This window comes from Lepisma saccharinum, chromosome 15 (genome assembly GCF_977018435.1).
Source record: "Lepisma saccharinum chromosome 15, izLepSacc3.1, whole genome shotgun sequence".
In the NCBI taxonomy this organism is placed as follows: domain Eukaryota; kingdom Metazoa; phylum Arthropoda; class Insecta; order Zygentoma; family Lepismatidae; genus Lepisma; species Lepisma saccharinum.
In genome coordinates, this window is record NC_139243.1 from 7,892,876 (window position 1) to 7,918,055 (window position 25,180).

General features: G+C 40.3%; 1 protein-coding gene across 1 annotated transcript; it reads right to left on the bottom strand.

The window, feature by feature from the left end:
* Positions 1–2,055: 2,055 nt before the first annotated feature.
* On the bottom strand, positions 2,056–23,442 carry LOC145999385 (uncharacterized). Its single transcript, XM_083136330.1, has 4 exons — positions 23,021–23,442; positions 16,918–17,076; positions 9,903–10,333; positions 2,056–2,718 (listed from the first exon to the last, which is right to left on the bottom strand). Exons 1-4 carry the CDS (start codon positions 23,210–23,212, stop codon positions 2,253–2,255), a joined length of 1,248 nt encoding a protein of 415 aa, XP_082992456.1. The 5' UTR covers positions 23,213–23,442; the 3' UTR covers positions 2,056–2,252.
* Positions 23,443–25,180: the final 1,738 nt, after the last annotated feature.

Below are 25,180 nucleotides of genomic sequence, written 5' to 3' on the forward strand. Positions count from 1 at the left end.
TAAAGTGAAAATGACTTGTAAAATTCGAGATTTCCAGTGCTTCGGGAAATTTCGAACATTTCCCGTCCCGAAAATTTTCCGACTTGGTCGGGAAATTGCAAATTTTTCAGTCCCGAATGTCGGGATTTAAAAAAAATACCGTCCCGATCCCGTCCCGACCCAAAAAATTCTGTCCCGCACACCCCTATTATTCATTAAGGCAAGAATTTACAATACCGGACCCTTCTGTAATTTCTATGCTACGTCTTATACTCACGAAATAATTATTCGTGATGATTTATCTCAAGTTAACATGTTGGGCTGAGGGGGAAAAAATGTTAATTAACGTGTAGAAGTTGTAAAATAAGCATTTCAATTCTCGCAATGATTCTCCGTATACAAGTATGGTAGCCATATTTGTTGATATGAACAAATTACAATTAGTTACGCTGTCTACAGCGTTGCCACACTGTTTATTTCATACTTGGAGAGCATGGATTGTGTAAGAATAGCGGAAGAGAACAGTAAAAAAGTTGTTAATGTTATACAGATTGTTAGGTGGAGTGTGCAGGAGGGCTAATTAATAAACTTATTCATTTCAGTATATTGCCCAAAGAACGTGCTTACATGTGACAGCGACAATCACGATGTAGAAGAACTGATTTCATTACAGGTAAATTTGGCAACATTACATCAATCATAAAATTGCAGGATACTAAAATGGCGTCCTCGATGATGTTAAAGTGCTACGAAAAAAATATTTTTTATCGGTTCGTAATCACAATTACCGCAAAACCATTCAGGAATAGCCCCACTGAGCATTCTCGGTAAGGTTAGGTTAAGTTAAGTTAGGTTAGGCAAGGCAAACATAGTTAAAATTTGGGCTCGAAAAATGGGTAGCCCAACAAACCATTGACGGATAGCCCCACGAACCATTCAGGTACAAAAAAGGTAAAGTGTTCCCATGTGCCTAGCACCACGCCATGAAGGCGTATAGGGGGTGTGAGGGTAACGCCCCACACTTTCTTGATCCGGTCGTGAGTGGGGGTGATGTGATCAGCATCACGCCCCTGACCGCCTTTACCCCCCAGGGTTTCCCCCAGGTACCCATGTTATTCGACGCTGGGTAGGCACCGGGGCCGCTTCCAGGTACGGTTAGGTTAAGTTAGGATAGGCAAATGTAAATTCGCTCCTTCATTAATTGTGGAAGCACCGAGCAGAAAGATTTGGTAAGTAAATGTGTATATTTTATCTTCTGTTTTGCATGCTCATGAGGTGATAATTTTTTTAGTCGCTTTACTTGGCGTAGGGACATTTGGTCAGTTGTAGGGACATTTTGACTATGTCTGTAGGGACATTGCCGAAAAATGGTTAGCAACACTGTCGGCTACCAGACGTCAGTGTACGTTCATGTTCACTTCTGTTTGCGTTTATCAGTACACGTGTTGCTTATACTGTGTTATTGTAATGTGCTACTCATGGCCAGTGCTTTATTGTGTGCTAATTGTTATTCATTCATTAGTTACGTCGTTAAACAAATATAGTCTTGAACAGAGAGTTTTTATGTACGATAATTACGTGAAAACGAATTCTTGCAGAAAAGTGGTCAGGGAAATACGATAGACAGGATCTCTTGAACCTAAGAAACGTGTTGTATTGCTGTTAAAGGAGGTCATTTTCAACATCTCTTATAACACAGGAGGTTAGTGATCATCATTATTATTACTTTTAAATATCATTTTACGCTTTCGGTTTGCTTTATGCGCCAGGATGCTGTCTTCCCTTTCTGACAACTGACGATAAAGTAACGATGTCTAATCTAAGATTTTCTGTCAGAAATAAGGTGCCAGAAATATTTGTATTTGGGAGGACACCTTTTCCAGCATCCTTGCGACAAGGTACGTGCTTATTTCAATTGTAATTGTAACTGTAATTGTGAAAAGTGGAAACATTACAAAACAAGCGGTTTCTGTTACGGACTTCCTGAACGCAATTTGCCGGGACCTGTTGCATGAAGAGTCCGCCGAACGGCCGAACCGCTGGCGGTGAACGACTGAAATAACCTCCCTGTATAAATTCACATGTATTTTTTCTCTTTCACCACAACAATGCACAGCGACACTTTTTTACTGCTGGTAACATGGCATGACCATGAAATTCTGTTTAACGGTATGCAGTACTGCTACCGATACACTTTTAAGCGTCATGGTCTTCAATCCTATGCACTCTGTGAATTTTTACTATCACGGTAATGCACAATACACAGGGGCAGATCAATCACTGGTTGTTAGGAAGTGATGGAGAATCTTGTGCCTTTCCAGCACATACTTCCGAGTATACCCCCGGTGGCAGATTTTACACACGTGTGGTTTGTCACCCGTATGGACTTTCATGTGTCGCCTGAGAGTGCCTTGCTGGCAAAATTTTCGTCCGCAAGTTCCACATGCAAATGGTCTCTCTCCGCTGTGTATCCGTAGGTGAGATTTCAAGATGGAGTTCATGGTAAACCTTGCCTGGCAGATGTTACACGCGAATGGTCTCTTGCTCATGCACTCTGTGATGTGCATTTCAAAGACGGACGGGTCTTCAAAATGTCCACCACACATGCCACATTTGTGTAATGGGGAAACAGCATCCTCCAGCTGGGCTGCCAGGAAGTGGTGATTGACTTGGGGTTGTATGAAAGACTTCCACTGACGGGCAAAGTTGTTCCCAGGTGGCCTATGTTTGGCAATATATCTGAAAAATCAAGGATCAGTAGTTTTAAATTATGCTTTGAATCGTATACACAAGGGTTGTTCAAAAAGTAATGCCCCATTTTTAAAAATTAAGAGAACTGTTTATTCTATGCAAATTAAATTCACAGTCAGTAAAGGTACATGTTCAGCTACATATGTTATTTTTCTACAAACTCTCCATTCAGTTCCATGGCCTTGCACCGTTCCAGAACGAGGGCATGTATGTCATTCCTGCACCAGGCCCTGTAGCCATCCTCTGACAGCCACATTAAACCCTTCATGCCATGTTCCATGCACTGCGTTTTTTATTAGGCTGAGGAGAAATCTGATGGGGCAAAATCCAGGCTGTGGGGTGGATGGGGGACCACAGTCCAAACAAGCTTAGCGATGGCCTCCATTGTCCTCAGGCTTGTGTACAGACATTCAACAGTAAACTCAAGACACGTACATCAAGATCCTCCACAAACGACTCCGGTGAATGCAGCCTAATAGGGATATCTCAGACATCTTGCTCCTTCATGAGAATGCCCACCTGCACACAAGCCTGAGGACAATGGAGGCAATTACTAAACTTGGTTGGACTGTTTTCCCATCTACCCTACAACCTGGATCTTGCTCCATCATATTTCTATCTGTTCAGCCCAATGAATAATGCAATGTGTGGAACAAGGTACGAATACAACAGAAGCATTGTTGGGGTTATCAAAATAAGCTATGGGAACAAGATAGGACTTGGTACAAAGATGGCATACATGCCCTTGTTCCGTGATGGCACAAGGCCATAGAACTGATTTTACATTTTCTCACTTTATACATTTTACAATATGTTATAACATTTTTCAAGGTTATATATTTCCCCGCATTCAAAATCAAAGAGTAGGGAAGGTTGTGTATCATTAATGTTATAACAATGCTGAATTTCTATTGGCTGTAGGTGGTGTGCCTAATCACAGAATTTTAATATATCAAGACATAACACTACTTCATTAATACTTTTATACATGAAATGACAAGAGAAAAGTAAAGAAGCAGAAAGACTTATTCCCACGTTAAATGAATGAAAATTATTACTTGTAAAATTTACTTCTAGGTTAAAAAGTTGTCATTAAATTTTACACCACTTTTCAATAAGTTACTACATTTCAGTATAATAAATATTTATTCTCACTTGTAATTAACGTCTCCAATACAACTACAGTCAACACTGCATAATAAGATTTGCAAAACTGGTTTGATTGATTTTACTTTGTGCCACTTTTGGCTAATTTGCGAAGATGGGGATAAGTGATGATATGATGAAATTGATGAATGGACACTCGCAAACATCCATGCCCAGGCCAGGATTCGAACCCAGGACCCCTGGCATCGTAGCACGATGTGCTAACCACTCCGTCACGGGCGCCAACTTACAAAAATGGATCAACACCTTTGAACCTTATGAAAATCTCATGTTCATATATGATGATGATAAGAATAATAATTATAAACCAAGTGGTCAATATTATATTTGCTTGTGCAGCTAGGTATGTTCTTCAATGTCACATTTATATTCAGATGCTAACAGAAAGTTGAAAAGTTTTCCAAACAAAGCCTTGATACCTAATCACTAGTGCATTGTGACAAGCAGTGGCGACTCGTGGATTATCTTGGGTGTAGGTGGTTATGGTAAACAGACCGAGGATAGTTTACGAATATGCGTTCAATGACACAAGTGCACGTATCGCTTGTATGTGTACCTTGTACTATCCATTGCATTTATAATGAATGTAAGCTGCAGGTCTTCCCTACCTGGGAAGGATTGAGGACAGCTTTGCCAATACCAACCTCCTAAGAGAAAAGTGCTGTTTCAACTCTTAAATTACGCTAAATGCGATATAATTATGCTAGGGTCTATTATTATTACACAATTATTATTATCATAATCATTTTCTGATGACTGTAGTAGTTTTAAGTTCAATTTATGCAGCTATTTTCGAGTGGTGAACTGCGTTGTTAATTGTTTATTATCGTTAAGCAACACTTCGAATTTTGACCATTCAAAAAAATGGGTCCAGTAAAGTGCTTGAAAAAAGTTGAAGTATATTCGACGACTGGTAACGGCGTTCGTTTGTCCTATTTGTCCCCCCTAACTTTCCCCCGATTTTCTTTTATAAAATGTTCACTTGTTAAATTGGGGAGCATAACGAAAAGATGAAAACAAGAGGATAGACCAGGGCCTGTAAAAGCTTGTTCCTTGGTCCGCATGCTTCCTTTAGTTTGAAACAAGTCCGCTGGATAAGTACAATGAAGATCTGGAGATTTTTTTCTTTAACGTATATTTCCTCAAAATATCTTCATGAGAATTCAATTTCTCTGTTTCCCAGACACACCCGTTTTTGACATGGTGTTAGATTTTCCCATTATGCCAAACACAGAGTGCTAGGTGCCAACGAAGTTCAAATTTTGCTAGGTTTAGAACTATTATGCTAGGGTTGGCAACATTGATTGAGGATACCACTGGAGCTTCCTCGCAGTCTCGTATAACTGGGCAAGCCCCTTCCCTGCCTTTCACTGTCCCTCGACCATCTTGTTGTAGTATGAGGAGACCTTTCTCAGCGGCAGGCAAAGACACTGACAGAAAGGGTCGTCGTTCGGCAGCAGTTGAGTAGCGAATCTACATTGCACTCATAATTTTATAACGTGCATTAAACTCTTAAAAAGTACAGAACTGGAAATAAGTAAAATGTAGGAAGTTCCTCACTTCCTACATGGAGGAATCGTCCCTGGTGACAGGTGACGAAATTGAACTTGTGCGCCACTAAGCAAGAATAATTAAAATAATGATGTTTCTGAAATGATTTAGGGCTGACGAATAAGGCATTTAAAAACTAAGCATTCACATTTTATTTATTGAGCATACTTTAGGTTGTAACAATTCAGGAACGCATCAATACATAGCACAATACCAAACATTGCAGTAACCATCTTCTCATGCAGTTCCTCATTTTGAAATTATGTTAAATTAACCATTTAAATAACCCAAGATAGTGTATAAACTTTTGCTTAACATTGAATATGTCACCAAAAGAAGACGAAGAAAAAAAACAGAAATTTTACAAGTATTATGTGCCCTGTTGACTTTTTCTATCCATCATTGGTGCAATTCACGGTAAATATGCGATATCGCCCAAACGGATTTTTCAAATTTACAGGAGAAACTACTTAATGAAATCAGTTTCTGTAGCAGTTCTTCGAGGTATTTTCTTTTGCGGAAACTGAATACTTCACCATAGAATGCTGCAGAACAAGAAATGATCACTTTTTCTGTAAGGAACTTGCATTTTCTGACATTATGCCGTTGTTTCCATTATGTACCGGCAGATGGCGCGAGCGTCGAAAGTCACGCGGTCTCGCCAGTGTTTCCAAACGTGCCTTTTTCTTACGAGAATTTTTTTTTTAACTATGCTTACCTAACCCAACCCAGCCTAACCTAACCCTGCCGGAAATGGTCCATGGGGCTATCGTGAATGTTTTTTGGAGCTATCGTGAATGGTTTTTGGGGCTATCCATCAATGGTTTGTGGGGCTATCATGAATGTTTTTTGGGGGCTATCTGTCAATGGTTTGTGATGACATAATGAACACGAAAGTATGTATTTTTCAGTGAAGAAGGTTGAAACACTGCATACGCACTCCAAATCGACAAAACACAAGCACGACGCGTGATGATCTGTGACGAGTGCATGCCATATTGTCTGTAAGCGGAACAAGGAATACAAATAATCACTCGTAATATGAAAAGTTGAGACTATTTTATGGAAAAAGGCATAACTTCACCTTAAAGAATCTTCCACAATACAGAATAGGTAAGTATCAACGGTAAAATTAACGAAATAAACAAGTGAGAGGTGTTTGGGCGATATCGCATATTTACCCAAATCACAGGCAGGAATTTGTTGTGTTGAATGTGACAAAAGTATAATCCAAAAAATAAAATAAAGCTTTTTACTAAACAGCAATCATTCAATCTGAATCTGATGATTTTGTCTCCTTAAATTTTTTGACCATCATGTGTGTATTATTAATCAAACGAATGCCCATGTAAAAACTTAGAAGACAAAGCAGCACTATTCTTTCCCAAAAGCTCGTTCATATATTGGCCATATTTTATCAGCATTACTCATTTTTCCTTTGCCTACCTAGGCCTATTCATGCAAAAGTTATTCCATAGTATAAGATTAACTGCTATTATAACCATATATTTACACAGGACGTGTACTAGTGTCCATTTGCTCAAGTTTGAATTGATGCTTTAAGTCCACTTTATGCACAGATAGACTAATTGGGACTGGACCTACAATTATAAAGTGGGATCCGAAGCACTATGCAATGTCCATCCACAAGGTATGGAACCGTGTCCCCTGGATTACAAGGTGACAACATTACCACCATGCCATCAGGGAGGCCCTAGTGTCCATTTGTGTAAGTTGTATATATCTATAAATTCATGTCTGACCTGATGTCCACTGTATAGCCGGGTTCGATTCTAGGGGTTGCTGGTCTAAAGTCTGAATTTTTCAAGCCTTGTCCCCACACAAAGCAGCTCTGGGGCTCACCCAATCTCAAATCAATGGGTACCTGAAAGGTTGGGGGTAAAGGTGGCCGGAACATGGTGCTGATTACATTAACCTAACTCCAAAATTGCCGATCGAGAATGTATGGGGTTCTAACTCCCACATCCCCTAAATGTGCCTTCCTGGCACGGTGCCATATGCACGGAGGAATTTTACCTTTACCTGATGTCCAGTAGTTGCCCCTGTTCATGTTTCAACAAAATGGAAAAATATTAGAAAATACATTTCTAAGTACACAGTATCCTTTCTGAGAAAAATTGGAAAACTAGCCCCCTTAATGGAATCGGTCACAAACGTTGTATCCAATAAAAAACAAATGCCACCAGTGGCAATTTTGATACATTACAAATTGGACCTAGATTTCCCTGCACCTAGAGGAATTTCCCTTCATGTAGCAACACTGCCTCTGCCGAGTGTCACACAAAAAACAGTAAACAACAAGCACATTTCTCCTGCCAACAGTGTTTGCAGCATTGGACTGCAGGGTCATCAGTATTGGAGACAGACCAGTGGCAAACATAAAGTTCTTTAAATAGATTACATAAATTATGGTTTAAAAGCTTGTTTTCATAACATGTAATGTTGAAGCTAAATGTATAATAAATACATGATAAAAGTTGGTTTACCAGCAGTCCTGGGTTGCATGACTGTCCATGCTTCTTGTTCATAGCTAGTGCTTCCATTTGAGGGAGGGGGAGACTTCAATTAATGTTAGTTTAAGTGTTCATGCTCCTAGTGAAAGTAGGTCAGGCAAGTTCATTTATTGCCCTTGCATTTCTTGTCTTTAATATATGCTTATTCTTATGCGCGTAAGTTAAAATGATGTTCCCGATTTCAGTGTCTATTTATTTCATTGTAATGATACGTAAATGACTGATATTACACGCACAAAAGAAAGAAAAAAAGGTAAAGTGCTCCCCTGTGCTTAGCACCACACCATGAAGGCATATAGGAGGTGTGGGGGTAACGCCCCACACTTTCTTGATCCGGTCATGAGTGGGGGTGATGTGATCAGCATCACGCCCCTGACCGCCTTTACCCCCCAGGGTTTCCCCCAGGTACCCATATTATTCGACGCTGGGTGGGCGCCGGGGCCGCTTCCGTTAGAAAAGTTCCCGGATTTGAACCAGCCGGGGATCGAACCCGGGACCTTGAGCATGGTAGTCAGATGCGTAACCGACTGAGCCACCGCGGCCACACACACGCACAAATTGAAAAACTCAAAAAGTTTTTCCCAGCATATTATAAATGTTCTATGTGCGATCTACATGTTACACGACACACATCTAGTCTATAATCAAGTTGCTGCCACACACTTCCTAGCATGTCCAGATCCACGTCGGCTATGGCTGCAGTGATGCGATCACGCAATTCCACCAATGTTGTAGCAAGTGGTGGCACAAAAACTTGATCCTTGATGATATCCCATAGGAAAAAATCATATGGGGTAAGATCTGGGGATCGTGGTGACCATTTCATTAAGTCTTGAAGTGGACCCGGACATGCTAGGAAGAGTGTGGCAGGAACTTGATTATAGACTAGATGTGTGTCGTATAACACTTGGATCACACATAGAACATGTATAATAGGCCAGGAAAAACTTTTAGAGTTATTCAATCTGTGTGTGTAATCTCAGTCATTTACGTATCATAACAATGAAATAAATAGACACTGAAATCGGGAACATGATTTTGACTTATGCTGTATAATTCACACAACAAAAGGTTCCTTTGCCAGTTACAGGCACGTTAACTACATCAAACTTCAGTTTGGGTTGGGACAAAGCATGCATACCTTTAAAAATTAATGCTCCATATCAAGTATAGGCAAATACAGGGCAACTGGTGGTCATGGTGCGTGAATTTTCAAATCAACTTTTATTAAAACAACAAGTACATTATATGTTATTTTATGCTTGTATCTTTGCCATGGAATATGAAAGCAATTTCATAAAAGAAATACTGCAAAAAAGAAGGTAGGCAAATACTGGTATTTTGTTTCAGTTAATTTTGTGCCATGTAATTATGAAAAAAATAACCTAGATTTTCCATGGTAGCGACTTGTTCAGAAAATTTCACATTTAAGGGGTTAATGAAATGTTTTAAAGTAGTTATCTTAGTTGAATTCTGGTTTTTATAGCCAATTTTTTTTAAAAAAAAAGTACTGGCTCCTGGGAAAAAGGGACTGGTGTTTGAATTATTTTTTGTTTATCTATCCCTGCTATACCCTTGTAAAAAAAGTAAAGTTCTCCCCTGTGCTTTGCACCATGCTATGATGGCATATAGGGAGTATGGAGTTAGGGCCCCACACTTTCTTGATCATGGCCGAAGGTGGGGGTGATGTGATTAGCACCAAGCCCTCGGCCACCTTTACCCCCCAGTCATACGACGCTGGCTGAGTGCCTAATCCACTTGAACAGGTGGAAAAAATCCTGGTTCTCCCTGCCGGGGATCAAACCCGGGTCTCTCGCATGGTAGTCAGATGCCCTAACGACTGAGCTACCGTGGTTATATATACCCTTGAGGCAGTAAAAAGAGTTCTACCAAAGTTGAAATTTTAAATTTCACTCTTACCTTCTGTGTTCGTTCTCTTCCCCTTGATCACCAACACAGTCCCAACGATCATCTCTTGTACTTATCGCATCACTGCTCCCAGAGTCATCGGACAAAACAACTACATCACACATGTCTGACACATTATTTGAACGTCGCCTCTTCTTGCCACCATACGCTACAGCACTGCTATCAGTAAGGTCCTCCTTCACTTCCGCTACAAGTTCAGACGCATCGTTCCAAAGGCTACCCACATCTGAAGTTTTTCCATAATCCCCCCTATCCATTCCCACTGGAGTCACAGTCACCTGCGGGAGAGGGAAATCCAAAAGGGAGTCATCTTGTGGCACTTCGCTTCTTTCAACTTTGACACTACAGTTCACCTTGTCAGTGCTCGATCTATCTGGCCGTGTCTGCCCTCTCACGCGATTCTTGTTCACGACTCTTTCTTCCTGAAAAATAAACAAACGTCTTTGTTTGATAAATAAGATATGGTACACACTGGGTTGTATGAATAAAACTGAGCATTTGCTCTCACAAGGATCACCTACTGTTCAGTAATGTAAGGGTCCCAAGTTTAATACACCGGTGGAGGCGCATAGTGGTTTGGATCCTACATTCTACTGCAGGTCTAGTTTGGTTAGCCTATTTGTGGATAAAGTGGACTTAGAATGAAGCAAAGCAAAACACACACACAATCTCTCTCTTTCTAAATCTCTCTCCTTACCTTCCATCCTTCTCTCTCTCCCTCTACATCAATGATAGGCACCTGTAATGTCATGTTTGAAGTATCATGTATGTCATGGTTCTGCATTAAAAATTTCATAATTTTGTACTGAGGTATTCGCAACAGTGAAGACATGGCCCTTACCGATACTAGTAACATAGTCCGACTTTAATGTACTTAAAAAATTGTCACATTATGATGGAAAATACGAGGGGCGTTTACAAATGATTTAGACTAATGACACGTACCATGTCATGGATGGTCCGGGCTCCCAGGTTAGGCTTCAGCCTTTTCCACGTATTCTCCCTGAAGAACGATGCAACGTTGCCACCTCTCCGGTAGCTTTCATATGGCTGCACGGTACCAATCTCTTGGGGTGTCATGTACCCAGTTTCTGACAGCTGCTTGGATGGCATCATTGTCTGGGCTTCTTCATTTCATTGAAGACGGCATAGTCACTTGGTGCAAGGTCTAGTGAGTAAGGAGGATGTGCCAACACAGTGAACTCCAGTGAGCTGAGCTTATCCTCTGTGTGGTGGCTGGCATGCAGACGAGCATTGTCATGAAGCAACAGGATGTTCTTGACTCACTTTCCCTTGCGATACTGCTGTATCCGGCGAAACAACTTCTGTAGAGAAGCACAGTACACATCACTGTTGATAGCCATGTTCGGTTGGAGCCAATCCACCATGAGGATGCCATGTTCGTCCCAGAGGACCGTTGCCACTTATCGACCTCTGCCCGTGATAATCACACTTCACGATCTGTCAGTGACGCCACACAGGTTGCCCGTAAAATGGCACGGTAGTCATACTACTACTGACATCTACCAGCTTCCTGCATCATTATTCATTCTTCAAGGTCGACTCTTTCAGACTACTGTATTGTTGCCGGCTTGCCTATTCCGGGATTCAAATACCAGCCCCAGTCTAAATCATTTGTAAATGCCCCTTGTATGTCGGTGTACTACAGCGTAAAGTTATACAATGTTCAATAAAGGCACATCATACTCCCATGAACTTTAGCACCCACCCCCCTCTTTCCCTCATCCCAGGGCTACTTTTTACTAGAAAAATTCCCCACTCAAGGAACTGGACCCCAGTCTCCCATGTAGCGCTAGATAACATCAAGGTTCCTATATTATCATAGAACACACACATCTTGTATGTACGAGGGCAGATCGGAAAGTAATGCACAATATTTTTTTCCTCCCCAGGTATTGCAGCTGGAATGCTGAAATTGCACGACGAGAGAGTTTGAAGTTTGCACCACAGAGGGTATTTTTTTTTTCATGTGCAACTCTAGCGAGAGAAGCCTGAACTATGAAACAAACATGGCGTGCATATTACTGTCGTCCACGTGTGAAGAGCAGCGAAGTGTGGTTCGATACTGTAGGCAAAAGGGCATACACCGAGTTAAATTCACAGGAACATGCGTGGCGTGTATGGGGACGACTGTCTGGACAGTAGCAATGTCTCCAGGTGGTGTGCATTCTTTCAAGAGGGCCGTGTGAACCTTAGTGATTCGCCACGCTCCGGGTGGCCGGTAACAGCTTCAACTCTGCAGAATATCCGCGCCATTGAGGCAGCAATTGTGAACAACCGGTGTGTGCACCTGCGAACCTTATCGCATACGTTCAACATTTCCTATGGTGTGGTGTACGACATTGTTCATGACACGTTGAAATTCCGTAAAGTTACTGCTCGCTGGGTGCCTAAGAACCTGACAGACCACCACAAGGGCCAGCGAATGATGACAAGCATGGATCACTTAACGCGTTACGCCGCAGAAGGGCGTAACTTTCTGAAAGGAATCGTCACTGGTGATGAGTCGTGGGCATACCACTACATGCCCGAAACCAAGCAGGCCTCTATGGGGTGGAAACATGCTGGTTCCCCAGTACGAAAAAAAATCAAAGTGACTCAATCTCCTAGGAAAGTGCTTGTGACAGTGTTCTGGGACATGTTTGGTGTGTTATTGGTGGACTTTGCTGAACACGGGACCACTGTGAATGCTGCAGCCTACATTAAAGCTTTGGTTAAGTTGTGTCGTGCCCTTCGTGACAAACGCCGCAACATTCATGCTGATGGTGTCAAACTTCTTCATGACAATGCCCATCCCCATGTTGCTGTTCCTGTTCGTGACAAACTCACCAAATTTGGGTGGGAGGTGCTCCAGCATCTACCATACAGTCCGGACCTGGCACCATCAGACATTCATCTGTTTGGTCCCATGAAGAAATTCCTGGCCGGCCAACACTTTGCGACAGATGCAGAAGTGAAATCAGCAGTCCGCAGATGGCTATACTCCAACCAAACGGACTTCTACGAACAGGGCATATTGAAACTGGTACCACGATGGGAGAAATGTGTTGAGAAACTTGGTGACTATGTAGAAAAGTAGGTCAAAGATGTCAGTTCATTTGTGATTTGTTTGGATTTTGATACATTTTAAACTTTTTGCGCAAAAAATTATTGTGCGTTACTTTCCGATCTGCCCTCGTAAATGATCTAGTTTCTATTGATGTCCAAAAACACACACTGTAGACTCATGCTCATTACTTACAGCAACTTTCACAATGAATAGTTTTCCAACCATATACACGTGTCTATCAGCAAGCTTGCCCATTCATCATCTTGGATACGGACTACTGCTAGCATCTATGGAGCATTTCACATGTGGCCTGATCATAATTCCTCTGTACCCCTCTCGAGGAAGTGAATATTACGGTTATGGTTTATGAATATTACATTGTTTATGAACGTTTTCAGTTCAGTTATCTCGCCGAAATGCGTTATTTTGATGTAAAGTACCTCTGTTACCTTAGTGTGTTATCTTACGGTGAAGCAGAAAAGCTCGAGGGATTCGCACAAGTGAATATAGCACCAAACACGACATTCCAAAACAGCAGCTATAACTTTACATCGTTAGCTTAGGATTGATAGGTTTGGGGCTTGATTATTTTCGATGTGTTCGTTTGCTTGATTTGATTTGTTGTTTTAAGTCCACTTTATGCACAGAAAGGCTAATTGGGACTGGACCTACAGTTTAAAGTGGGATCCGAACCACTTGTGCCTCCACTGGGTATTGATTACAAGGCGAAGACGCTACCATTGCACCATCGGGGAGGCCTCAGTGTTCTTTTGATATTTCAGTGTGCATACCAATGATTTTTACTAACGAAAAGCAGCAAAAGTACTCTAAAATGGCAGGTTTTTACTTATGTGGGCCATACTTTGGGATCAGATATCTCCGTAATTTGTATTTTCCCCATGCTGGAACCAATTTTATATCATGTAAAACATCGAAATTTGTCAATTAATAAAAAAATTCAACACAATTCTCGAGGTGTACAGTGGGTCAACACCCCCCTATAATTTTATTATGTAACGACTCCTAGCATTACAATCACACCTCTAAATGCTTATGTGACCATTTTATGCAAAATAAATCCATTATTACTAATTGCCATCTCTTACTAGGCCCAGATTGATCAGAAGGCTCGGGCAAGCTAAGGTTGCACTTCAAACAGAATTACTACTACTTCCCAAGGATAGAAAATGTCTCTTTTTCGAGGGAGTGTAGCATCTAAAAGAGGCATCAATGATAGGTTGCTATATTGTGAAAATTCGGACACTTGGATCAAACCAAAGATTACAAGGCAACAGCATTCTCACAATGCCATAATCGAAGCCTCTTGTCCATATCTTGATACCAGATTTTTTATTCACATTCTTTCCAAAGTTAAATAAATTACATAAGTTTATATATTATAAATTTTCAGTCATATATTTGCCTCTGTGTATATGAGAATGTTTACATACCGGAAGATAATTTTTTTCTAAAAAGTTGAAACCTTAACTATGAAACAGAAATTTATGTAGTACTCGTATCACTCAACAACTGTGGCCCATGTTTCGATTGTTTAATTCTGAATTCATCATGGTACACAGGCAATTTTTTTTACTGCTTTGATTTCTGTTTATGCCTGTTAACACATACTTGAGAGTTTTAGTGATTACTTACTCCTGTTTGCTTGAGAATAGTATCTCACTTCCATATACAGTAAAACCTCGTTAATCCAGACTTGCAGAATGCAAGGTTTTAAGTCCATGAGTCACATCATAATATGGGTATCGCGTATGTACGTACTGCATTGTCGTATTGCTTTACATTTTACTGTACTGTATAGTGTATTTAGACCTATACCCTTGAAATACAACATAATAAACGTGTTTTGTTGCTATAAACGGAGTTTTAATGCACTTTCTACTGTTCTTTTAGGTTATTTCAGTTAATCCGGACTTTTGTTAAACTGGTCAACTTATCCCCCTCATTAGTCCAGATTAGCAAGCTTTTACTGTACTCTGTATACGGAAGTGAACTCCATTTAGGAGTATTATCTGTATACTTCCATCATTCTTCTCAGGCATTCGTTTCCTGTCGTCTTGGTTAGAGACTGCTGCTGCCATCTAGGTGACGTGTGTGTGGTGCGATGGGGTTTCGTACTTAGATTACGCGAGTCAGGTTAAGATTATTAGCATAGCTCTAATTCAAATAAAGTCTCCCGATGGCGCAGTGGTAGCGTCGTCGCCTTGTAATCAAGGGGTCCCGGGTTCGATTCCCAGTGGAGGCACATAGTGGTTCGGATCCCACTTTAAACTGTAGATCCAGTCCCGATTAGCCTTATTGTGCATAAAGTGGACTTAAAACAACAAATCAATCCAATCCAATCAAATAAAGTCTCTAAATTCGTTCATGGTTAGGTTGGGAAGGTTTAGGGCTTTTAACATTACAATAATTTCCCTAAATGCTTTCAACATCTCATCATGTTGGAGCTGGTTTCAAGCATGACACCCCTTCAAGCCTACTGTCGGCAGTAGTCTGTCGAATGCCTTGTCAATAGGAAGCAGGGATATTTGTGTAAGGTACCTCTTACACCTTTTTACATCATCTTTTTGCTGATAAATATATTTATTTTTGAACTGTAAACCTTCAAACTTAATTTTACAACAGTTTTCACTATACTCTGATGCTCTTTCTTCTATGAACAAAAAATGCCTTGTTGATAGAAAGTGCAGATCCTTGCATAATGTAATTTTTATGTCTTTTTTTTTTTTCACCGACAAATTGCACTTTTCAGAACTTCAAATAGTGGTAAGAGACACGTAGTAGCTCAGCTGGTAGAATGTCTGGCCACCGCAGAAGACCCGGGTTCGGATCTTGGGCAGGTGATCTGGTTCCCTGTTTCTGCATAGCTCTGAGGCACACTCAACTTTGTATCATTTGGTACCGGGGGACAACTCTGGTGAGTAAAGGTGGCCGGGCATAATGATGATCACATCATACAAACTATGGCCCAGATCAAGAATATGTGGAGCTCTACCTCCACATCACCCCATATGCTTTCACGGCTTGGGTGCACATGTGCAGGGGTAGCTTTACCTCTTAACCTTTCTTTCACCAAGGTTCAAATTTACTGTAACAATAACTTCTACAATTCTGCAATACTTTGTCTTTCTCCAATGAAACTTTGATTTGGATTGAATTGGATTGATTTGTTGTTTTAAGTCCACTTTATGCACAGAAAGGCTAATCAGGACTGGACCTACAGTTTAAAGTGGGATCCGAACCACTATGTGCCTACACCGGGTATCGAACCCAGGACCCCTTGATTACAAGGCAACAACACGATAATGAACGCAACTCCAACTGGCGGTTGACCTTGATGGCTGTTTCTGGCGAGTCCAGCCCCCCAATTATTTTCGGGGGTGTGCGCTCCGATGGGCGTCAACAAACCTGAAGGGATCACATCGCTCTACCGAAGCAACATTGCCAAGCGTACTTCTGTTTTTGCCATTGCCGACCTGTGGGGTGGTCCTTCCGGAAACTTCAACGTGCAGAATCACCTGCTGATTTCTGGTGTTGACCGAGAACACTCCCTTTACGGTACGTTTGGCAACATGTGGTGAACCCAGCACTCATTTGTTTCGTCCTGCGAACAATGCTCGGTACCTTGTGACTCGAAAATGCCCGATCTTAGTCGAAGAAAATTCAACTGACCGCTGATTCGCTGTTTCCCAGCTGCCAGTTGGAGTTGCGTTTAATATACCATTGCGCCATCGGGGAGGCCCCACCGCAACTGTTGTGATGAATGCAAGATAAGGCCATCATGCAAATAAGTTAAGGCAGGCAAATAACAAGCTAACAATTATTTTTGCCAAAACGAAAAACAATAAATATTTCCTCCTGAGAGACAGATCATAAGGAATAAAAAAGACACCATAAAATATTTTACAAAAAACCTACCTTTGGTAAAGCTTCTTCAATTGATAATTCATCCAATGATAGCAACCTGTTCAGGAAATTCTCGGATTTATGGCAAATATCCCTGAATTCCTGAAAGTCTTCCAACTTATCAGCACATGGAATGCAAATATATTTCGGAAGGGCATCTTCATCAGAAACCTGCAGAAAAACAATGTGGAACTCAATGAAAGAAAATGACAACATTTAACAACTTAGAGCATGGAAATGTGCTTCAACGATGCCCTTCATTTGGTTATTGGGTCACTCGAGCAAGTGTCCGTGTGGCGGCGGAACTATATCACGTACTGGTGATACTGAATATGTGTGTCCCCTCAACTCAAATGCATTTGGAAGCTTTGCAAGTTGAGGATTCATGAAATTTCTCTTTAACGACACCCTCATCCATGTTTTCATGCTACAATTTCAAAATTTAAATTATACGAAGACTTTCCAGATATCTCAGGGGAACCAAGTGCCCCCTGGCCCTCTCTGTGGACATTTTTTGTGTGTGACGCTATTTCTTCAATAGCTGCTTTCAAATATTTACGGAACAATTTTATGACTGTCACAGTGTCAGCATGGCAAGTCCTTCTTGTTAATGATAAGTATGGAGCTTTTGGAAGGGGAGTAAGGGGGGGGGGGGCGGAGTCAACCAAAACTTATATATTTCATTGTAATTATTGCAAGGACATTGCAGGAACATAAATTCAAATAAAGCAATATTTTTTCAGAAGACAACACTTAAGGGAGAAAATAAGCCTCGTTTTCCCCTTCCTGAAAAAAAAAAATCCTGCTGACATCCATGCTGATAACTAAAAACTAACTCCCTAGCCTTCTTAAACCCAAAGCTTCATGGCTGCAGCAACACAGGCCTTCCATCTGTCCCTATCTTGAGCAAGTTCTATATACTCTTTTCCATCCCTACCAATTTCCCTTAGGTCCATCTCAACGTTGTCCCTCCATCTTCGTCTTGGCCTTCCGAAAGGTCTCTTACCATCAGGTTTCCCAACAAGGATCCTGTAAACTCCTCTTTCCTCTCCCATTCGTGCCACATGGCCTGCCCACCTAAGTCTTCTTGATTTAATTATTCTGATAATATCTGGACATGAATACAAATTATGTAGTTCTAAATTATGTAACCTTCTCCACTCACCTGTCTTCTCATCCCTTTTAGGTCCAAAGATTTTCCTAAGGATCTTATTTTCAAATACTCTCAATTTATGTTCCTCTTTCAATGTAAGGGACCAAGTTTCACATCCATATAATACTACAGGCAAAATTACTGTTTTGTATATTTTAACTTTTAGTTTCTTAGATATTAAACGAGAAGACAAAAGTTTATGAAGAGAGAAGTAACATGCATTTCCTGAATTAAGTCTACTTTTTATTTCCTCTTTAATATAATTTTCATTTGTTAATATTACTCCTAATATTACTCTCATCTCATCCATGCTGATAGGGACTTTAAAAGAAAGGTGTTTCTGTACTGTTTCTTTTAAAATTCTTTACAAGATACCATACGAAGCTACATATGTATTGGATTATTGTAGAAAAAAGTGCCACCTTTCCCGGCGATGTGATTCGAACAGGTGTTCGCGGGTTACCAGCCAGGTTAAATCAGCGATAGATTCCAACATTTCGAGTGGATACATTGCTCTCATCTCATCCCTGAAGATGACAGCAATGTATGCACTTGAAATGTTGGAAGTTAACTCCAATTTAACCTGACTGGTAACCCAACAACACTTGTTCGAATATAAACTTAGTGTTGAGCTATTAGAAAATAGGTTCCTTTTACAGCAGCACCTTGAGTCCTCCAAATTATTTTTGGGGGGTACTGGGATACAACTCAGATCTATGGTTTAGGGGGTACTGTAACCTCCTTCAAAATTTGTTACTGATAATAGTAAGTATCCAGTAAATAATTTTTGGTTTAAATGAGATAAAATTAGGTGTGTGAAATAAAATAATGTGACGACAATTTAAGGAGGGAAATAATTATGGAGGCAAGATGGAGAATGTTCTGTAACCCTTTTGTTGATAATATTGAACGTAAACTTTTCTTGCGCTTTCGTTGTTGTCGCAGCGAGTGTGAGCATTGTTTTAAAGATTTGTCAGCATTTGGAAGCTGCACAAAGCAATCTCGAAGATAGCACCACAAGTAGAACGTTTCATTGTAAAGGAAGATTTCACACCAAAGCGACATGGCCATTTGTGTCACTACGGTGTGAAATGTTGTTGTTGACTGTCCTGTTACAAACATGTATCGCATGTTCCTTCGGTCTGAATTCTTCCTAAGTCAAGACCAGGTCTCAAGGAAGGGAAATTAGGGCTTTCTTAAGGTTAGGTGTGAAGGCAAATGACAACACCCTAAGGGACCATATCCAAACCAGCAGGAAGAACGCATCTTACTTCAGTCTCCAAAACGAAATGATAAAAACTTCTGGTGAGCTGATTAAAAAAAATGTATCCGAGATAAATGACTCAGCATTTTTTCACAATATTGGAAGACAAAACAATAAAATTCTGATCTCCGGGAAACGTCTCAAATTCATTTATTTTGTCATTTTTCACATTCGTACTTACGTATTTTGCATTGCTATGGATTCTTTAAGGTGGGATTTTGCTTCTTTCACGAAACTAGTTTCAATTTTCCACATATCGAGTAATTATAGTTCGTTGCTTTTTCGCTTGCGTTACACACAAAATGGCGGGCAAATCTTGACTAGCGTTGTCTATCATCAGTGGGTATGCAGGGTTTCCAACCTTCTTCACCGAAAAATACCTACTTCCATGTTACTGATTTTGTATTTTTTCCTGGGTTCGAAGACCCCACGAACCATGCACGCATAGCCCCACACACCATTTACGGATAGCCCCACAAACCATTCTAATAGCCCCACAAACCATGCATGGATAGCCCCACAAACCATTCATAAATAGCCCCACGAACCATGCACGGCAAGGTAAGGTTAGGTTAGGTTAGGTAAGGCAAACATAGTTAAAATTGTCATCTTCTTGCAAAACAACGGCGTGGTTGGAAACACTGACCGGGGGTTACATCATCAAACGCACTGAACATCTGATTCACGTAGTGGGAGGTAATGGAGGCAAGAGCTTTTGTGCATCGGAGACAAATTAATGTCGAAAATTACATGAATTACCAGCCGAATAAATTGAACGAAGGGAGAAAAGACTTCCACGACCTTTCAAAAGTCTACAGAAACTCAGTTCCGTAAGTACTTTCTCCTGTAAAATTGAAGAAATATGTTTCCCGGAGATCAGAATTTTACCGACTTATTTTATCTGGTGCCAATATATGACATGACTGCTGAAGCTGTAACACAGCCAATTTTGAACACTTGCAAGTGCTTAGACTTGAATAAGAAAAATTAAGTGGGTTTCTGGTTTGATGGATCTGCAAACATAGGAGGACCATTGGTGTTCAGGCTCGAATCAGAGAAAAGTATCAGAGAACCGTCAACGTTCACTTCACCGCTTTTGATGGTTGATTACAAGAAACCACACACATACTGAGATGGTTTCGGCACACACACAATATTAATGCATTGCCACAGAGGAGCTGAGTGGTAAAAAACTTCCAGATTTCACGTTCTGATAAAAATGACAGACGATTTAGGGGAAGGTTGCCCAATTTTTTTTTCCCGCATTATGGCCTCTCAATGCTAAGCCTTGTCTACCAACAGATAGGAAAGTGAACTTTCATTGCCCTCCCCCCACCTCCATTCCTTGGTTTTGGCACCCAATCGCCACCACTGGTCTTAAACGTACATTTGTTTTGTGGTTCTATCTATACCCCAACAAAAATATGTTGTTTAGCCTCCCGAAAAGAATTTCTGGATACGTGCCTGATGGATGCAATATTGAGACTACTTCCAGGCTTCACCATGTGCATACCTAAAAAGGGGGGGGGGGGTGAACTGATCATCAGTCGATCCTTCTCCAAAATTTGCATCATTAATTTCAAATTAGAAACAAAAAGAAAATACAATAGCCTATCATCTTGAACAAAGTAAGAAATAAGCAAGTTTGTAAAACCAAATGTAAAATGCTACAACTAGCCCTGAACTTTATGCTTTCATATTTTACCAATTAATCCACAGAACAAATTGTCCATTAGTCATTAAAATTCCAAAAATGAGATTTCTATGTGCAGTCACACAATAATGCAGTGTTACAATATACTGAAATAACCATAAATTTTGTGTGTGTGAATTTGCATCTCTGCCTGGGAGGAGTCAGGGAACGTCGAAGTCTACAGTGTTTCAAAGGCAACAGATCCCATTGTGGTAGCACTGACAGAGACGATTTCACACAGATAAAACAGTGACAGCAAAAAATTAGGTGAAGCCAGGTCGGCTCTACAGTTCAGTGGTAGAACAATGACATGGTATGCCAGAGACCCAGTTTCCAGTCCTGGGTAAGCTTACATTTTTTGCTGAAAACTCTACGGTTTTATTAAGGTGTTTTCCGTGAACTGAAAAATGTACAATTTTCATAAGTTCAATATATTTAGATTAAAACAAAAGATCAATAATTCCTCAAAAGTGTACGATTTGATAGTTACTCCTCTGATTTACAAGAGATGCTAAATTCTTTCCCTACCGGGGAATTCTTGAATACAAGAAGACAGCCTTAATTAAGGATTGGGGAAGAAACGCTTTGGCATTCTGAGTGTGAGTTCTTGTTTTAAACTTTAAAGTCCACTGTATGCACAGGCTAATCGGGACTCGCCCTACAGTTTTAAGTGGGATCCGTACCACTGTGTGTCCCACTGGGTATTGAACCCCGTACCTCTTGTTTATAAGGTGACGACGCTACCACTGCGCCATCGCGGAGGCCCTCTTGGTACTACTTTACTATACCTGAGACAACTGGGAATGATTTCTTTCGCACTTTTTTACATTGCTAACGTACTATTCTGCATTCCGGAACACTTATTTAGGTGAAATAATGGAATTTGTAACGAAAATAATGTATAATTCTTACATTTACGAGTACTTACTGTTCTTGTTTATTTCCACACAGAACATGGCGATAGCTTACCACTGATCGTTCGCAAGCTCCTTTACCGAAAAATACCTACTTTCGAGCCGGATTTCAAAGTATGCTCAAATAAAAAAAAATAAAAAATTAAAAAAAAAAACACCTCAGGAACAAACGATTGACGTTATGTTAGGTTAGGTAAGGCAAGCAGTTTAAATTTTGGAGCGATTTTACAATACAGGGAATTTCTCCATTTTGTTTGAAATTCGGCATACTCACTAATTTTGACCCCCTAATCACGAATCTGCAGTCAAAATTTGGCGCTCACACGTGGAAATAGCAAAATAATCGAAATTAAGTTCTTATTTCCACACCCTCGATTTCCGAATTTCCCGCCGGTTCCGGGCTCCGCCCCTGGGGTAATCGACCTACCGCCCCCAACCGCTATCGCGGCCCCGCCTATATCTATAGACTCCCTGTTAAGGGCATGTTAGAAAGTGGCCGGATTCACCTGCCCCCAAATAAGCGCCAAATTTATACGTGAGCGCCAAATTTTAAGTGCAGATTCGTGATTAGGAGACCCAAATTAGTAAGTAACCGAAAATTCAAACAAATTGGAGAAATTCCCTGTATTGTTAAATTATACCTAAATTTTTTTAAAAAGATTGAAAGCACTTTAGGAATTTTAAATTGACTCTTTTACTTATTTACGGGGACGAGGTATGCCTACTAGGTTAGGTTAGGCCTGTTAGGTTAGGTTCCATTATCACTCCTTTCGTTCAATTTAGCATATACGGACAACATCGGCTTGTAGCAGCAGCAATATCGCGTATTGTGCTCTCTTGCAGAAAGCAAATGACGGCAGCAGCAATAGCGCGTCGGAAATAGATTTTCGTATAAAACCACATGGATTCGCATTAAAATGGACCAAAACTACATTCCGGAACATCAACAACACTCCAGAAAATTAATTCCTTAAGTACTTTCTCCTGTAAATTTGAAGGAATCCGTCTCAGGTATAGTAAAGTGGTACCGCCCTCTTTAACTATATGTACAAGGAATAAAAATAAATGGAAATTGTACTCCTTTTACTTACAATGAGAGAGAGGCAGCTCAGAATTTTATGAACAATGTTCCTATGGTGGCCTTCTCTGCGAAACATATGGAGTTTATCGACATTTACTAAAGATCGTAAACAAAACCGACAAAGAGTCTCCATGCGACGACTGATTATACGATTTTCCATTTCGTATCGACCGTTTAGTTCTGTATTTCCCATACGTGACATTTCCTTCACTTCTTGGCACAAATGCAGCCACTTCACAAGAATACAAATTCTTCTACTTTGTTTTCTCTCTCAGTACTCCCAAAGTCCGAGTAAAACATCTTGTAATTCATTAGTGATTCACACAAGAAATCATTTTATTAAATATAAAAATTATAATTGAAAATGGCAAGTTTCCGAAGAATTTCCCATATTATAGGCACCATAACACGGAGTTGAGATGGTTTGCAGACGAATGCTCCATCCACAATCCAATGATCTTCGAAGAGCGGGAGAGCTGATTAGAGCCTATGCAAATAATACATACATAGCAGTCGCCATATTTCCCAGCATAATCTTTTGGAAAAAGTAAAGTGGGAAAAATCATTTATCGATGGTACGGAAAGTTTTTACCTTTTAACACCGAGAACGCAAAATATTGGTACTGACATATGAAAAAAAAAAAATCGTTCCTGGAAAATTAGGTGCATTGGACAGGGTTGGCATGTTTAAAACAAAAGTGTTTAAAACACTTTGTTTTAAACGTTTAAAACACAGGGGTTTGTTTTTTTTTACAATTGTTTTAAACGTTTAAAACAATGTGTTTTAAACATGTTTTTTTTAGAAGTGTTTAAAACACATTTTGGTACTTGATATTTCATAGTCTGTGTTAATTTTTTTGTTTGGCAACCCTGTATTTTCATTGAATCTGTGTAAATTAAACCGTGCTTTACGGGTTTCACTTATCGCACAACACTTGAGCAACCTTATGTTCTGACGTAGCAGGAGATCGCTATAAGGGAAATGTAGGACATGCTGTCCCAAAATGTGACACAAAATATTTTCAATAAATAATACATATGTCTATAGAACATGTTAGAAAATAATTGAAAAATGACACTTCAGTTTTAAAAAATGAATTCTTAAAAGCAAATTTTCAAAACTTGCAATCATACTAAACAATGCACCTCTTACTACAAGATTTAAATAATACTTCTCAGAGGAGCCAATTTTTCTCAAAATTTCAGGTTTAGTCAAAATCATGGTCAAAATATATTTAGGTTAGAATGGACAGTCAAACTCTTGAAATTATAGAGACCAGTACCAAACATTTTACAGACTTTATGAAAGAAAGCATTTCTCTTGTGAGTCTGTTGTGCTGATGGTAATGAAAGCACACTCTCAACATTTGCACTATGACCTGTAATGGCAAAAAAATATTCATCCAATTACCGTAATTTGAAATGGTTCCAAAAGTTTCATCTTGGATAGTTTTTAGTTCAATAACAGGGTGTCTACCAAAATAACACATCCAGAATTCTTGACATTTTCTGGACTGTTCTAGACTTTCCCCGTTTTTCTTAACATTTATTTATTCGACCCCTACTTAGGTAAAGTTGGAAATTCGTAATTAAGAAAATAAATATTTATTTAATGAAACCCCCTAGATGAAAACTGAAGCTGTAACTATTTAAGAAGAGAATTAGATCTGCTTTGGTGGCCGCGGTGGCTCAGTCGGTAACGCGTCTGACTACCATGCTCAAGGTCCCGGGTTCGATCCCCGGCCGGTTCAAATCCGGGAACTTTTCTAACGTTGGAAGCGGCCCCGGCGCCCACCCAGCGTCGAATAACATGGGTACCTGGGGGAAACCCTGGGGGTAAAGGCGGTCAGGGGCGTGATGCTGATCACATCACCCCCACTCACGACCGGATCAAGAAAGTGTGGGGCGTTACCCCCACACCCCCTATACGCCTTCATGGCGTGGTGCTAAGCACAGGGGAACACTTTACCTTTTTACCTTTATTAGATCTGCTTTATCTATAAATGCATCCTGGACTGTTTTTGGCAGACTAGCGATGCTTTGGTATCTGGATTGATTGATCGAGTTGGTGTTTTAAGTCCACTTTGTGCACAGTAAGGCTAATCGGGACTGGACCTACAGTTTCAAGTGGGATCCGAACCATTATGATTCTCCACCGGGTATAATCTTA